This window comes from Neoarius graeffei, chromosome 15 (assembly GCF_027579695.1).
Source record: "Neoarius graeffei isolate fNeoGra1 chromosome 15, fNeoGra1.pri, whole genome shotgun sequence".
Classification (NCBI taxonomy): domain Eukaryota; kingdom Metazoa; phylum Chordata; class Actinopteri; order Siluriformes; family Ariidae; genus Neoarius; species Neoarius graeffei.
This window is the reverse complement of record NC_083583.1, coordinates 13,442,601-13,457,789: the sequence shown is the minus strand read 5'-3', so window position 1 is coordinate 13,457,789 and position 15,189 is coordinate 13,442,601. Positions and strand designations below refer to the sequence as shown.

Below are 15,189 nucleotides of genomic sequence, written 5' to 3'. Positions count from 1 at the left end.
TGGGATGAAGGTGTTCCATTGTTGTTGTTTGCAGCTAAGGAGTCTGTTCAGGAGTCATTAGGTTTTAGTCCTTTTGAGCTGGTATTTGGTCATACAGTGAGAGGTCCCTTGAAGTTGTTGAAAGAAAAGTGGTTGCAGGAGGATTCTGAGGATGTTAGTTTGTTGGATTATGTGTCTTGGTTTAAGGAAAAGTTACGCAGGGCATGTGAGTTAGCTCAGGAGAATCTTAGGTCATCCCAGGTTAAGATGAAAAGGTTGTATGACAGGCTTGCTCGAGATCGTAGTTTTTCCCCAGGGGATAAGGTCTTGGTGTTGTTGCCTATACCTGGTAGTCCTCTGCAGGCTAGATATCATGGTCCTTATGAGGTTCTTAAGAAAGTTAATGAGGTTGATTATGTCATTAGAACCCCTGACTGTAGAAAAACAACTCGGTTGTGTCACATTAACATGTTAAAGGTTTATCATCATAGGTCAGAGGAGGTGTTAGCTGTTGACAGTGGTAAGAAAAACCTTGATGTAGAACCTAGTCCATGTGTCCAAGTTAAAGAAAGTTGTCCTGTAAGACTCAGTAACTCAGAAATATTAGATAATCTTGATGTAAAGCTTAGTCATCTTTCTCCATCAGAATCATGTGAGCTAAAAACATTACTGTTAGAATACAAGTGTATATTCCCTGATGTACCTAACAAGACTCATATTGCTCAGCATGATGTTGATGTTGGTAATGTAACACCTGTAAAACAACATCCTTATCGTGTAAATCCTCACAAAGCTGAGGTTATGAACAAAGAGGTTTCATTTATGCTGGAAAATGGTATTATAGAAGTGAGTCAGAGTAACTGGGCGTCACCTTGTGTTCTCGTACCAAAGCCAGATGGTTCTGTGAGATTTTGCACAGATTATCGGAAAGTTAATTCTCTGTCAAAGACTGATTCTTATCCAATACCAAGAATGGATGATTGTATTGATAAGGTTGGTAAATCAAAGTATATTACAAAATGTGATCTGTTGAAAGGGTACTGGTGTGTGCCACTGACAGAGAGGGCTAAGGAGATTTCAGCCTTTGTAACACCTAAGGGTTTATATCAGTATAATGTAATGCCCTTCGGGATGAAAAATTCTCCTGCTACTTTCCAGAGAATGATGAACAAATGTCTTTCGGACATTGAGGGTGTAGAGGTGTATGTAGATGACATTGTGATATACAGTGATACATTTGAACAACACCTCAACCTGTTGTGTAAGGTCTTTGAAAGGTTACAAGAAGCCAATCTAACTGTTAATTTGGCTAAAAGTGAATTTTGTCAAGCTAGTGTCATATATCTAGGACATATTGTTGGACATGGTAAAGTGGCACCAATTGAAGCAAAAGTTCAAAGTGTTGTAAATTTTCCAGTACTTCAAAATAGATGGAGTCTTATGAGATTTCTTGGTATGGCAGGTTACTATAGGAAATTTTGTAAAAACTTTGCTGATGTTACATCGCCACTTACAGATTTGTTAAAGAAAAGGAAAAAATTTGTGTGGTCAGACACCTTCCAGAAAGCTTTTGATAAAGTTAAGTCTTTGTTATGTGCCAAACCTATTTTACAAGCTCCAGACTTTGAAAAACCTTTTAGCTTGGCTGTAGATGCAAGTGATGTTGGAGCTGGTGCTGTATTGTTACAAGTAGATGATAATGGTATTGAGCATCCTGTTTGTTTTTCTAAGAAGTTTGATGTTCATCAAAGGAACTATTCAACAATTGAGAAAGAAGCTCTTGCTATAGTTTTAGCTGTACAACATTTTGAAGTCTATGTTTCGGCATCATGTCAACCCATTGTTGTATATACGGATCACGATCCATTAACCTTTCTTGATAGATTGAAAAATAAGAATAGAAGATTGTTAAGTTGGAGTTTGTTGTTACAAGAGTATAATCTTGATGTAAAGCATATTCAGGGTGTTGATAATGTATGTGCAGATGCACTATCTCATTCATGTAATTAATGTTTCAAAAAGTTGTCATAAATTCTAACTTTTTCCTTTATGGAGGGAGGTGTGACGAAGGCATGTTTATTTTTAACTCATGTTGGCCTATTTTATTATATATAACTGGATGAGTCATTTATTGTTTGTGTTTATGCTCAGCCAAGGTGTTTACGAGATCTGTATTTAGAACAATCTAGAAGGTTTTGTGATAAACATGTTTACCGAAAACACTGGCTACTTATTTCTTAGCACACGAAATGTTTGTATTGTGAACAGTGATGGACTAGTAAACTTCATATTCAGGCAGGCACTTCCGTTCCAGCTCTAAAGAACAGGAAATAGAGTGAATCACACGGAGGTCTCGAGACCATTCCAGGAAGTTCTCCCTCACCTATATAAGGACCAGTTAGCGGTCAGTCGGGAGGGATTCACTTGGGTCTGCTATACTGGACTGCCATGCCACATCTTTGACTATTATAGTTTGATGAGTGAAGACTTTACATCTGGACTAGTGACATTGTTATCGTCGTGCTTACACTCATTTGATCTGACAACTGGGCGTCGCTGTTTGTTGACATTTTGAGTTTGTGTTCTGTGCTAAATCCCATCAACGCAGTTGGAATATTTCATCTCAGGACTTTTTGGATTCTGTAATCAATTGGATCTCTCTACCACAGACAGGATTAGTGCTTCACTCTGGATATAACAGTGACGGACTTTAAGCATCCCAGGCTAGTGAAATAATTTTGTATTGTACTATTTTTATTTTTGTGTAGACTGTGTAGTTGTTTAATTTGTTCTTGTTAACAAACATTGTTAAGTTTAAATTAGTTTTGCTGCATATTCTGGCTCACACACATTTTGGTCTAGGATAATCTAGAATATTTTAAGATATCATCTGAGCAGTGACATTTACTGCATTTTAGTCCGTCACACTTATCTTTGGCTTTTTGTTTTGACTTTGAACTTTTGGATTTTTTTTTCTCGTATATCTTCTGAGCGTTGGGATTATACTTTTTTTTTTTGCCTTTTTGCATTGTAAATAAACTGTTTTTTTTTTTTCTACTCTACTTTCACCTCACTCCTCTGCACTTGAGTCATTCCCCTGGTGGCCTAGTGGGGGTTTGCTAGATTACTACACCAGCGACCCGGGTTCGATTCCCAGCAAAACCCTAACAGAAAGACTCCATCATGACCGACTCAGCAGAGGCTGTTTCAACTGTCTACCCGGCCAACCTTCAGGGAATTATGGCAGCTTTAACATGCTTCGGAGCGACCATGGACATTCATGGACGAACACTCACAAGCCAACGTGAGGCCCTTGCTTGCCACGAGGTACTGCTTCAGCAAATTGGGAAAGCCCTGGCACAGCTGACTCCTACGCCCGCATCTCCCCCTCTTGCTCCTGCTCCACCATCTGCTCCAGTGCCTCCGGCCACGCTGCCTCCATCACCTCGCGAAGCCTGCCTTCCTGCACCACAGAGGTATGGTGGCAAGCACGGTGAGTGCCAGGAGTTCCTTACCCAGTGCCAACTCACCTTTGAGCTCCAGCCTTCCACCTACACTACGGATCGCCGCAAGATTGCATATGTGATAACCTTGTTAGCTGATAAGGCACAAGCTTGGGCAACAGCTGTCTGGCAAAGACAGGGACCCAAGTATTCTGACTTCAAGCTGTTTACGGAGGAGATGCTTCGGGTCTTCGATCAGGCAGACATCAGTAAAGATGCAGCCAGGAAGCTCATGTCCGTCTGACAGGAGGGAAGCGTTGCAGACTACGCCATCTCATTCCAGACGCTCGCAGCAGTCAGTGGGTGGAATGAGACGGCCCTGGTTTCAGCCTTCCACCATGGTCTGTCTGACCCCATCAAAGACGGTCTGGCCTCTATCGGATGCCCAAGTGACCTCGAAACCCTGATCTCACATGCCATTTGTCTTGACAACAGGATTAGAGAGCGCCGCTGAGTCCTGAGCTTCCCCGGCCTCACTGCCTCGACCTAGAGCCCATCTACCTCCTCCAGTGACTCTTTGGAGCCCATGCAAGTGGGCCATACCTGTCTCTCTGCATCTGAGAGGGAGCGCAGAAGGAGGGACAAGTGCTGCATCTACTGTGGCAAGCCTGGCCACTTCCGAGCATCATGTCCCGAGCTCTCGGGAAAAGGACCGCCCCGTCCAGCCGAGGGAGGGTTGTGACGGGGCCTATCCTCTCTCCTGAACTTCCTGGCCAAGGAGTCTACATCCCGGTCTCCATCTCCTGGGGTGAGTCTGTCCACTCTTGCCAGGCCTTGCTAGACTCCGGGGCGGCTGGAAACTTTATGGATGTCCACTTCGCCCGAACTATCAATGTTCCGACTGCACCTCGTGAAGTCCCGCTGTCTGTGTCTGCTCTGGATGGCCAAGCTTTAGGTGATGGAAGAGTCACCCAAGTAACTTCTCCTGTCTTTCTCCAATCTCAAGCTCACAAAGAAGAAATATCCCTGCACCTGATTCATTCACCAGAGTTCCCAGTCATTCTAGGCCTTCCTTGGCTTACCCGCCACAACCCGCGCATAGACTGGGTAACTAGCCAGGTTGTGGAATGGGGTCCTGCATGCCATGCCTCTTGTCTGCTCTCTAGCTCTCCTGTGTCTCTTGCCGAGCCTCCTGATCTCAGAGTTATCTCAAGTTCCCACAGAGTACTGGGATTTGAAAGAAGTGTTCAGCAAGAGTAGGGCCACCGTTCTTCCTCCGCACCGTGCCTACGACTGTGCCATTGATTTGCTCCCTGGGACTACCCCTCCTTGGGGCAGACTGTTTTCCCTCTCTCAGCCAGAACGCAAGGCCATGGAGGAATACATTAAGGACGCCCTGGTCTCTGGGTTCATTCGACCCTCCACCTCACCTGCTGGCACCGGCTTCTTCTTTGTCGGTAAAAAGGATGGAGGGCTCCGACCGTGTATTGACTACAGGGGCCTTAACAAAATCACGGTGTGCAACCGCTATCCCCTTCCGCTGATGTCCACAGCGTTCGACCTGCTCCAAGGCACCACTATCTTCACTAAGTTGGACTTATGGAACGCATACCACCTCATCCGTATCCGACAGGGAGACGAGTGGAAGACTGCCTTTAACACCCCGTCAGGGCACTATGAGTATCGAGTTATGCCCTTCGGACTCACCAACGCACTGGCAGTTTTTCAGGCCCTAATCAACGACGTCTTGAGGGACATGATTAACCAGTATGTTTTCGTCTATCTCGACGACATCTTGATATTTTCCAAGACCTTACAGGATCACCGCCACCATGTCCTCCAGAGACTTCTACAGAACAATCTGTTTGCTAAAGCCCAGAAATGCGAGTTTCATGTCCCCGAGGTCTCCTTCCTGGGTTTTATTGTACGGACGGGACAACTCCAAATGGACCCAGCCAAGACCCTGGCCGTCCGGGACTGGCCTACTCCCAAGTCCATTAGAGAAGTTCAGCGGTTCTTAGGATTCGCTAACTTCTACCACAAGTTCATCAGGAACTTCAGTTCCGTAGCAGCACCCATATCGGATCTCACCAAAAAGACTGGTGGATCTTAGGTCTGGTCTCCTCGGGCGGAAAAGGCGTTCAAGGACCTCAAGCACTGCTTTTGCATGGCACCCATTCTGGTCCTCCTGGACACTTCCCAGCCGTTCATCGTGGAGGTGGACACCTCGGACAGTGGTGTCGGCGCGGTGCTCTCTCAACGCTCGGAAGGAAAGTTGCACCCCTGCACTTACTTCTCCCACTGCCTGAGCCCTGCGGAGTCCCGGTATGATGTGGGGGATCGAGAACTGCTAGCAGTTAAACTGGCCCTTGAGGAGTGGAGGCACTGGCTGGAGGGAGCGCAACATCCATTCCTGGTTTGGACGGACCACAAGAACCTGGAGTACTTCCAGCAAGCCAAGAGACTGAACCCATGACAGGCTAGGTGGGCCTTGTTTTTCAGTCGATTCAATTTCACCCTATCGTACCGCCCTGGCTCTAAGAACACCAAACCGGACACGCTCTCCAGGCTATTCTCGCCCAACAACAGGGAGAGTGAAGTTGGGCCTATTATCCCGGTGTCCCGGATTGTGGCCCCTGTCCGCTGGGGTGTTGAGGAGGCCGTCCGACAAGCTCAACGCCAGGACCCCGGTCCTGGGACGGGGCCACCGGGCCTCCTGTACGTCCCTTGTCAAGCCCAGGCCAAGGTTCTCCAGTGGGGTCATTCGTTCCCTCTCATCGCCCACCCGGGAGCTCGGAGGACCCTGGACTTCTTGAAAAGACGCTTCTGGTGGCCAAGCATGGAGAAGGAAGTGAGGTCATTCTTCCTGTCCTGTGAGGTGTGCACCAGAAGCAAGAACCCATGACAGCATCCCCAGGGCCTCCTGCATCCCCTGCCCATTCCCCGGCATCCCTGGTCCCATGTGGCAGTCGACTTCATCACAGATCTTCCTGACTCACAAGGTAACACTGTCATATTGGTCATTGTCGACAGATTCTCGAAGGCCTGCCGCTTCATACCACTGTGCAAACTCCCTTCTACTCTTGAAACAGCCAAACTTATTTTTAATCATGTCTTCCGAGTCTTTGGTCTCCCACAGGACATCATCTCTGACCAGGGGCCCCAGTTCTCCTTCCGAGTGTGGCGTGGGTTCTGCAAGCTCATCGGGGCCACTGCCAGCCTCTCCTCAGGGTTCCACCCCCAGTCCAATGGCCAGACGGAGAGGCTCAACCAGGACCTGGAAACCACCCTGTGAGGTCTGGTGATGGATAACCCGACATCATGGAGCACCTGGCTGCCATGGGTGGAGTACGCCCACAACACCCTGCAGTCATCGACCACCAGCTTGTCGCCATTCCAGTGCCAATTCGGGTTCCAGCCACCTCTGTTTCCTGACCAGGAGGAGGACGCTGGGGTGCCCTCGGTCAACCAGTACGTGAGACGGTGTCGCAAGACCTGGAACAAGGTCAGGAGGACCCTCATCCAGACTTCCAGGTCCAACCAGACTCAGGCCAACCGCCATAGAAGGCCTGCCCACGTTTTCCGCCCTGGGCAGTGGGTTTGGCTGTCCGCCAAGGACCTTCCGCTGCGGGTGGAGAACCGCAAGCTTGCTCCTCGCTACATTGGCCCCTTCAAGGTTGTGCACAGGGTGAACCCTGTCGCCTACCGGCTCCAGTTGCCCCGGACTCTAAGGATCAACCCCACGTTCCTTGTTTCCCTGTTGTGGCCTGTACTGTCGTCCACGTATGCCCCTGCCTCTAGGAATCCCCCACCCCCCCACACATCTTCCAGGGTCAGACTGTTCACCATGCGCCGCCTGCTTGACTCCCGCCGGGTCCGCGGTGGGCTCCAATATCTAGTGGACTGGGAGGGCTATGGCCCTGAGGAGCGCTGTTGGGTCCCCGCTCGGGATGTATTAGACAAAGAACTTTGTCGGGACTTCCATTTGGCCCATCTGGATCGCCCTGGGAACGTCAGGAGACGCTCCTGGGGGGGGGGGGGTGGTGTCCTGTTAGGACTGGGGACTGTTAGGACTTTGGCCTCTAGAGGCCGCTGTTATTTCTTTATCTTGTCATGTTTGTTTTGGCCTCTAGAGGCCGCCACTGTTTTCTGTGTTTTGTGTTTGTTTTGACAGCCTTTGTTTTCATGTGCTTTTTGCCTCACCTGTTCCTTATTTCCTGCCCCGCCTAGTTCTAATTACCCTGTGTATAAATATTTCCTCAGTTTGGTCCCTAGTCATGGAGTCTTGTGCTGTTATGTTATCACCTGAGATCTCTGTTCCGTGTTCCTTGCCTTTGTGGTCTTTTGTACTTTGTTTTCTTGTGGATATTTTGGACTTTGTGTTTACCATTTTGGGATCTTCTGAGCGTTTGGATTTTTGCCTTTTCTTTTCTTATCTTTGGCTTTTTGTTTTGACTTTGAACTTTTGGATTTTTTATTTTTTCTCGTATATCTTCTGAGCATTGGGATTATACTTTTGTTTTTTTGCCTTTTTGCATTGTAAATAAACTTTTTTTTACTCTACTTTTGCCTCACTCCTCTGCACTTGAGTCATTCCCCTGGTGGCCTAGTGGGGGTTTGCCGGATTACTACACCAGCAACCCTGGTTCGATTCCCAGCAAAACCCTAACATTTCTGGTAGACCTCAATGCTCAGGCTTCTGTCTTGTCTCATGTGTACATCACAATCCAAGAAGGCTAGATTATTCCCACTGACGTCCTCCCGAGTGAAGTTGATGATGTTAATATCCACTGCATTGATGTACTTAGAAGGCTTACACCTCATGGGTTTTGATTTTAACCCAGGTGTCATCCACATATCTGAACCAGTGGCTGGGAGCAACTCCTGAAAAAGTGGTCAAAGCTTTATGTTCCACTTCCTCCATGTAAAGATTGGCCACAATAGGGGATATTGGTGAGCCCATGGCACATCCATGCTTCTGTCTGTAGAAACTTTCATTAAACTGGAAATAAGTGGTAGTTGGGCAGAGGTCAAGCAGGGTGCAAATCTGGTCCATGGTGAGGTTCGTTCTATCCAATAAGGTGCTGTCTCGAAGGAGTTGTTTTCTAACAGATTCAACTGCTTCTGTGGTGGGAATGCAGGTGAACAGGGAAGTGACGTCATAGGAAACCATGGTTTCATCTGAGTCTAGTTTGAGGTCTGCAACTTTAGTAGCAAAATCTTGGGAGTTTTTGATGTGGTGTGGCATATTCCCAACGAGAGGAGCCAGGATGATGGCTAGGTGTTTGGCAATGTTCTAAGTAACAGTTTATACTGCTGATGATAGGTCTGAGTGGATCTCCTTCCTTGTGAATCTTGGGGAGTCTGTATATGAGAAGAACGGCTTCCCCAGGGTACAATCTGTAGTACAGAGATCGGTTGATGGCTTGGTCCTTTTCTAGTTGTTGCAGGCAGCTAACAACTTTCTTTTTGTAACAACTTGTGGGGTCCCACCTCAAGATTTCATAGGTGGTAGTGTCGCTGAGGAGACTGGTCATCCTGGAGTGGTAGTCCACTGTGTTTAGCAACACCGTGCATCTCCCTTTGTCAGCAGGAAGGATGGTGATGTTCTGGTCTCTTTGAAGCAATGTAAGAGCCCTCCTTTCTTGGATGGTGAGGTTGGAAGGGGGTGCTTTCGCACTGGACAGAGCAGCTGATATCTTCAGTCTAAAGCCCTGTTCACACGGCACATATTTGCATCGATGCTGCACTGATGTATTTTGTTGCGATATATCTTACACCGGTGTAAATTTTGTGGAGCGTTCACACGTCACAACCCTGCTTACTAGAGAAGCGTGTTAGCACCGGTGCAGCCCCACTTGCGGTCACACGGCAGTTTCTGCGACCGTGTTATAGTAGCAAAAACTTTATTACTATCATTTCCTTTGATAGTAATAAAGTTTTGATATCATTTCCTTTTATTATTATCATTTCCTATCATTATTACTATCATTTCCGATAGTAATAATGCGGAAATGAAATATGCGCATGCGTGAAAATGTACTTCCTTTTCCCGGTTGTCATGGCATCACCAAGCGCCGGGAAAACAATGTGGATGAAGACACCAGTGTTGCCAGATATTGCTGACTTTTTCCAGCCCAAAATATGTTCAAATCCGCCAAAATGCACTTAAAACTGCCAATCTGGCAACACTGGAAGACACGCAGTTCTGTTGTTGTTAATATTCGCCATTTTGGAAGCGCAAAATACCAGGATGCAAAATTATGCAATGCCCGTATGTAATCAAATCTCCTCACGCGTAGCGAGTCTACCACTGTAGCGTTCAGACGGCCCATTTTATATCGGTGCTGCCCCGCAAACTAGCATTTACTCCGGAGTAAATTTCTTAAACCACCTCCCGAGCAGGGTTAGATTTGCACCGGTTTAAGCAGCTTTCAGGGGCTACACCGCTATAACTTTGTACCGTGTGAACGCTCTACCAGGGCAGCCCCGGTGCTACACCAGAGTAAAAGTTGCCGTGTGAACACCCCTTATGTTGTTCTGCCTCTGTGTTGGTCAGATTGTTGTTTCTGATGGCTGACTCCGTGGCTGTGATGAGGTCTACCACTGGTATCCGCTCTGGTGAAACTGCAAAGTTAAGTCCCTTGGATAGAACATCTTTCTCTGGTTGGGCGAGTACCCTGCCGGATAAGTTCTTCACCCATATCTCTTCTATGTCCGGTTGTGTAGCCTGGTCAGATTTCTTCCTCCAAGTCAGCACTTCTGTCTTGCTGGAGGAGGTGGTTTTAGACAGCAAAGTTTGAAATTTGTGCATCTGTTGTTCCTCAGGCCAGGACTCTGCTGTCTACCTTCATCTTAACAACAAAGGACACTCATTTCAGGATTGCAACGTATGCATTTTAGCCAGAGAGGATCATTGGTATGAGCGAGGAGTTAAAGAAGCCATTTTTTTCAACCTGGAACAGCCATCACTGAACAGAGGTGGGGGTCTAAGACATCATTTATCAGCCACCTACAATGCAGTCCTTGGCACACTTCCCAGACAACTGAATGCACACCAAAACCCAGCTGTTTTCAGTGACTCACAGGAGGACAGAGAGAATCAGCATTCCACTGATCATCCTAACGACTCTCGAGGCCGTTCACAACCAGCCCCCAGTGACCCACATCAACAGGATGACTCAATGACACCTTAGATGAGCTTTTCATCCATGAGAGGATAAATACCTGATGCTCCCTACCAGTCAGACAGAACTGAAGAAGCCTTTCGGATGAGAGGTGAAACGTCTTCAAGAATCTTCAAGCAAGTCCAGTTGCTCTCTTTTACCACCCACAGTTTACCATGACCTCGATGACTGAGAATCTTCAGACATGTTTCCACGTACTTTGGAATGAGAACCCTTCGACTGGTGTGGGAGTATGAGAGGTCTTCCAGAAAACTGGCAGACTACAGAAACCACCTGCATTTCAACCTGAGATGCCGACAATCCAACATTATCCCCACTAGCCTATGCCTGTTTTCAATGGTCAAAGGGCACAGAGCTGAAATAATCCTCCAGAAAGCCCAGAAGCAGCTTCTCAATGAGAGTGAGACAAGTACATTTCACCATCGATGCTCTCCAGAACAAGACTGAACTGATGTTTGAAGAGTTGACAGTACTTCTTCCCAGTGAAGTTTTGGAACGAGTCTCTGAGTTCGCTGAGAAGGCACAGATTTCACAACATACCAAAGGCAAGGAACGACAGATATGCACATTTCAAACTTTGCTGTCTAAAACCACCTCCTCCAGCAAGACAGAAGTGCTGACTTGGAGGAAGAAATCTGACCAGGCTACACAACGGGACATAGAAGAGATATGGGTGAAGAACTTATCCGGCAGGGTACTCGCCCAACCAGAGAAAGATGTTCTATCCAAGGGACTTAACTTTGCAGTTTCACCAGAGCGGATACCAGTGGTAGACCTCATCACAGCCACGGAGTCAGCCATCAGAAACAACAATCTGACCAACACAGAGGCAGAACAACTTAGACTGAAGATATCAGCTGCTCTGTCCAGTGCGAAAGCACCCCCTTCCAACCTCACCATCCAAGAAAGGAGGGCTCTTACATTGCTTCAAAGAGACCGGAACATCACCATCCTTCCTGCTGACAAAGGGAGATGCACGGTGTTGCTAAACACAGTGGACTACCACTCCAGGATGACCAGTCTCCTCAGCGACACTACCACCTATGAAATCTTGAGGTGGGACCCCACAAGTTGTTACAAAAAGAAAGTTGTTAGCTGCCTGCAACAACTAGAAAAGGACCAAGCCATCAACCGATCTCTGTACTACAGATTGTACCCTGGGGAAGCCGTTCCTCTCATATACGGACTCCCCAAGATTCACAAGAAAGGAGATCCACTCAGACCTATCATCAGCAGTATAAACTCTGTTACTTACAACATTGCCAAACACCTAGCCATCATCCTGGCTCCTCTCATTGGGAATATGCCACATCACATCAAAAACTCCCAAGATTTTGCTACTAAAGTTGCAGACCTCAAACTAGACTCAGATGAAACCATGGTTTCCTACGACGTCACTTCCCTGTTCACCTGCATTCCCACCACAGAAGCAGTTGAATCTGTTAGAAAATGACTCCTTCGAGACAGCACCTTATTGGATAGAACGAACCTCACCACGGGCCAGATTTGCACCCTGCTTGACCTCTGCCCGACTACCACTTATTTCCAGTTTAATGAAAGTTTCTACAGACAGAAGCATGGATGCGCCATGGGCTCACCAGTATCCCCTATTGTGGCCAATCTTTACATGGAGGAAGTGGAACATAAAGCTTTGACCACTTTTTCAGGAGTTGCTCCCAGCCACTGGTTCAGATATATGGATGACACCTGGGTTAAAATCAAAACCCATGAGGTGGAAGCCTTCTCTAAGCGCATCAATGCAGTGGATATTAACATCAACTTCACTCGGGAGGACATCAGTGGGAATAATCTAGCCTTCTTGGATTGTGATGTACACATGAGACAAGACAGAAGCCTGAGCATCGAGGTCTACCGGAAACCCACACACACAGACCAGTACCTACTCTTTGACTCTCACCACCCACTGGAACATAAATTGGGGGTCATTAGGACCTTGCAACACAGGGCTCAGAATATCCCTACAATGATAGAGGGAAAAGAGAAGGAGCAGAATCACATCAAGAAAGCACTTCAGAACTGCGGGTATCCCAACTGGTCTTTCCTCAAGAGCAGAAAAAGGAACAGAACAGACAAGGAGGATAACAGGAACAAACACAAGAACATTGTCATTCCCTACATTTCTGGTCTATCTGAGAAACTCAGGAGGATCTTCTACAAACACAACATTCCGGTACATTTCAGACCCAGTAACACTCTGAAGCAGAAACTGGTTCATCCTAAGGACAGAATACCCAGACACAAACAGGACAATGTAGTGTATGCCATTCAGTGCAGTGAGGAATGCACGGACTCGTATATTGGGGAGACAAAACAACCGCTTCACAGGCGCATGGCTCAACACAGGAGAGCCAGTTCCTCAGGCCAGGACTCTGTTGTCTACCTTCATCTTAACAACAAAGGACACTCATTTCAGGATTGCAACGTACGCACTTTAGCCAGAGAGGATCATTGGTATGAGCGAGGAGTTAAAGAAGCCATTTTTGTCAACCTGGAACGGCCATCACTGAACAGAAGTGGGGGTCTAAGACATCATTTATCAGCCACCTACAATGCAGTCCTTGGCACACTTCCCAGACAACTGAATGCACACCAAAACCCAGCTGTTTTCAGTGACTCACAGGAGGACAGAGAGAATCAGCATTCCATTGATCACCCTAACTGGCAATCCATTGATCATCCTAACGACTCTCGAGGCCGTTCACAACCAGCCCCCAGTGACCCACACCACCAGGATGACTCAATGACACCTTAGATGAGCTTTTCATCCATGAGAGGATAAATACCTGATGCTCCCTACCAGTCAGACAGAACTGAAGAAGCCTTTCGGATGAGAGGTGAAACGTCTTCAAGAATCTTCAAGCAAGTCCAGTTGCTCTCTTTTACCACCCACAGTTTACTATGACCTGGATGACTGAGAATCTTCAGACACCAAACTGTCACCCTCGACTGAAAGGAAATTGGTTTGGATGGTCAGGAACAACCTGGGAACCACCATGGCACAGCCCTGCCATGAACTGGAAGCTGATGGATCACTGTCTACAGTTCAGATCACCATGGACTAAGAGGCTGCTATCCAAGAAATATCCCCCTGCACCAAAATTGACACCTTCAAGCTTAACTAATGTTTGAAGCTGACCACATGGGCAAAGAAAAAATCCTTCTGGAGGATAGCTGTATGGTGAGATGAGACAAACATTGAGTTGTTTGGCCATGATGACCACCATGTACAGAAAGACACTGTACCAGCTGGTGGTGGTGGTAGGATCATCATGCCCTGGGGCTGTTTTGCTACCAGTGAAACTGGTTTATTGAACAAAGTGGAGGGAATAAGGAAGAAGGAAGACTACCTCAGAATTATTCAGCATAAACCATCAGAAACGTGAACACGACTTGGGACTTGGGAGTTACAAGAGGACAATGACCCCAAACACGCATCAGAGCTGGTTGTGGAGGATAAAGCGGGTTAACATTAAGCTTAAAACAAGTCCTGACTTCAACCCTATTGAAAATATATGGACCATGCTTATAAGTCGAGTCCATGCCAAGAAAAAAATGTAAATGAATTCTTCCAATTCTACCATGAAGAGTCATGAAATATCCAACTAGAATTCTCCCAGAAGCTTATTCATGGTAAAAAAAAAAAAATGTTTGGTCAAGGTGAATCTTGCAAAGAGACATTTTACCCAAATATTAGGTGTGCTGTATATTTTTGACCCTGTATGTATAATTTTGACCCTGGGCTGATTTCAGAAAACCCAAAGAAGATTAAAACTTGTGCACCAAATTCTAGTGTTTTTTTATTATTATTATTATTATTATTAAAGGTGTATGCTGTACATTCTGCCCCAGAAAAAGAACAGTTCAGAGAAATTACTGAAAGCCCAAATATTACCATGACATTCATATCCAAGATGACATTCATGTCACTGTATATAAACTTCTGACCACAACTGTACATATGTGGGTAAGCGTGTATGAGATGAACAGAAGGTGTGTGGATGTTAAAGGATATAAATAAAGAAGCAGCCTTTGAGCTCTGAGTCAGAGAACCACCTCCTGATTACCTGGGTACTGGAGGAAAAGCCATCGGAACAAACCAGAAAAGAAAAGAGAATGAGAGGAGGACAGTGCAGCACAGGAATCAGTGACATGAGATGATTAAAGAGAACGGAGAGCTCATTGGATGAAGCAGTCCAGGGGAGGAGTGTGCGAGAGAGAGAGAGAGAGAGAGAGAGAGAGAGAAGCAAGGGAAGTGAGGAGGGAGCAGATATCTCTCCTGTGAGCAAGTTTGGAAGATATACTTCAGTGGATTTGATGCTCAGTATCTGTTGATGTTTCTACTGACCCTGGACTTAACATGATATATCTACATGCATCCTGCTGATCAGTGGACACCATTCTGTCCTTTCACATACAAGAACTAGGAAACTATTAAATGAAGGTAAAAATGAACCGAACATATAAATTATACATTGGGGAAATTTAATTAAATGTGGATATTTATTATTATTATTATTATTATTATTATTATTATTATTATTTAATGTGGATGGTTAAGG

General features: G+C 46.3%; 1 protein-coding gene across 1 annotated transcript in view; it reads left to right on the top strand.

The window, feature by feature from the left end:
• Positions 1–1,110: 1,110 nt before the first annotated feature.
• LOC132899789 (trace amine-associated receptor 13c-like) overlaps positions 1,111–15,189 on the top strand; it is a 32,082-nt gene continuing 18,003 nt past the window's right edge. Inside the window, exon 1 of the mRNA XM_060941907.1 lies at positions 1,111–1,256. Coding sequence (XP_060797890.1) covers positions 1,111–1,256 — 146 coding nt within the window. The remainder of the gene's footprint in view (positions 1,257–15,189) is intronic.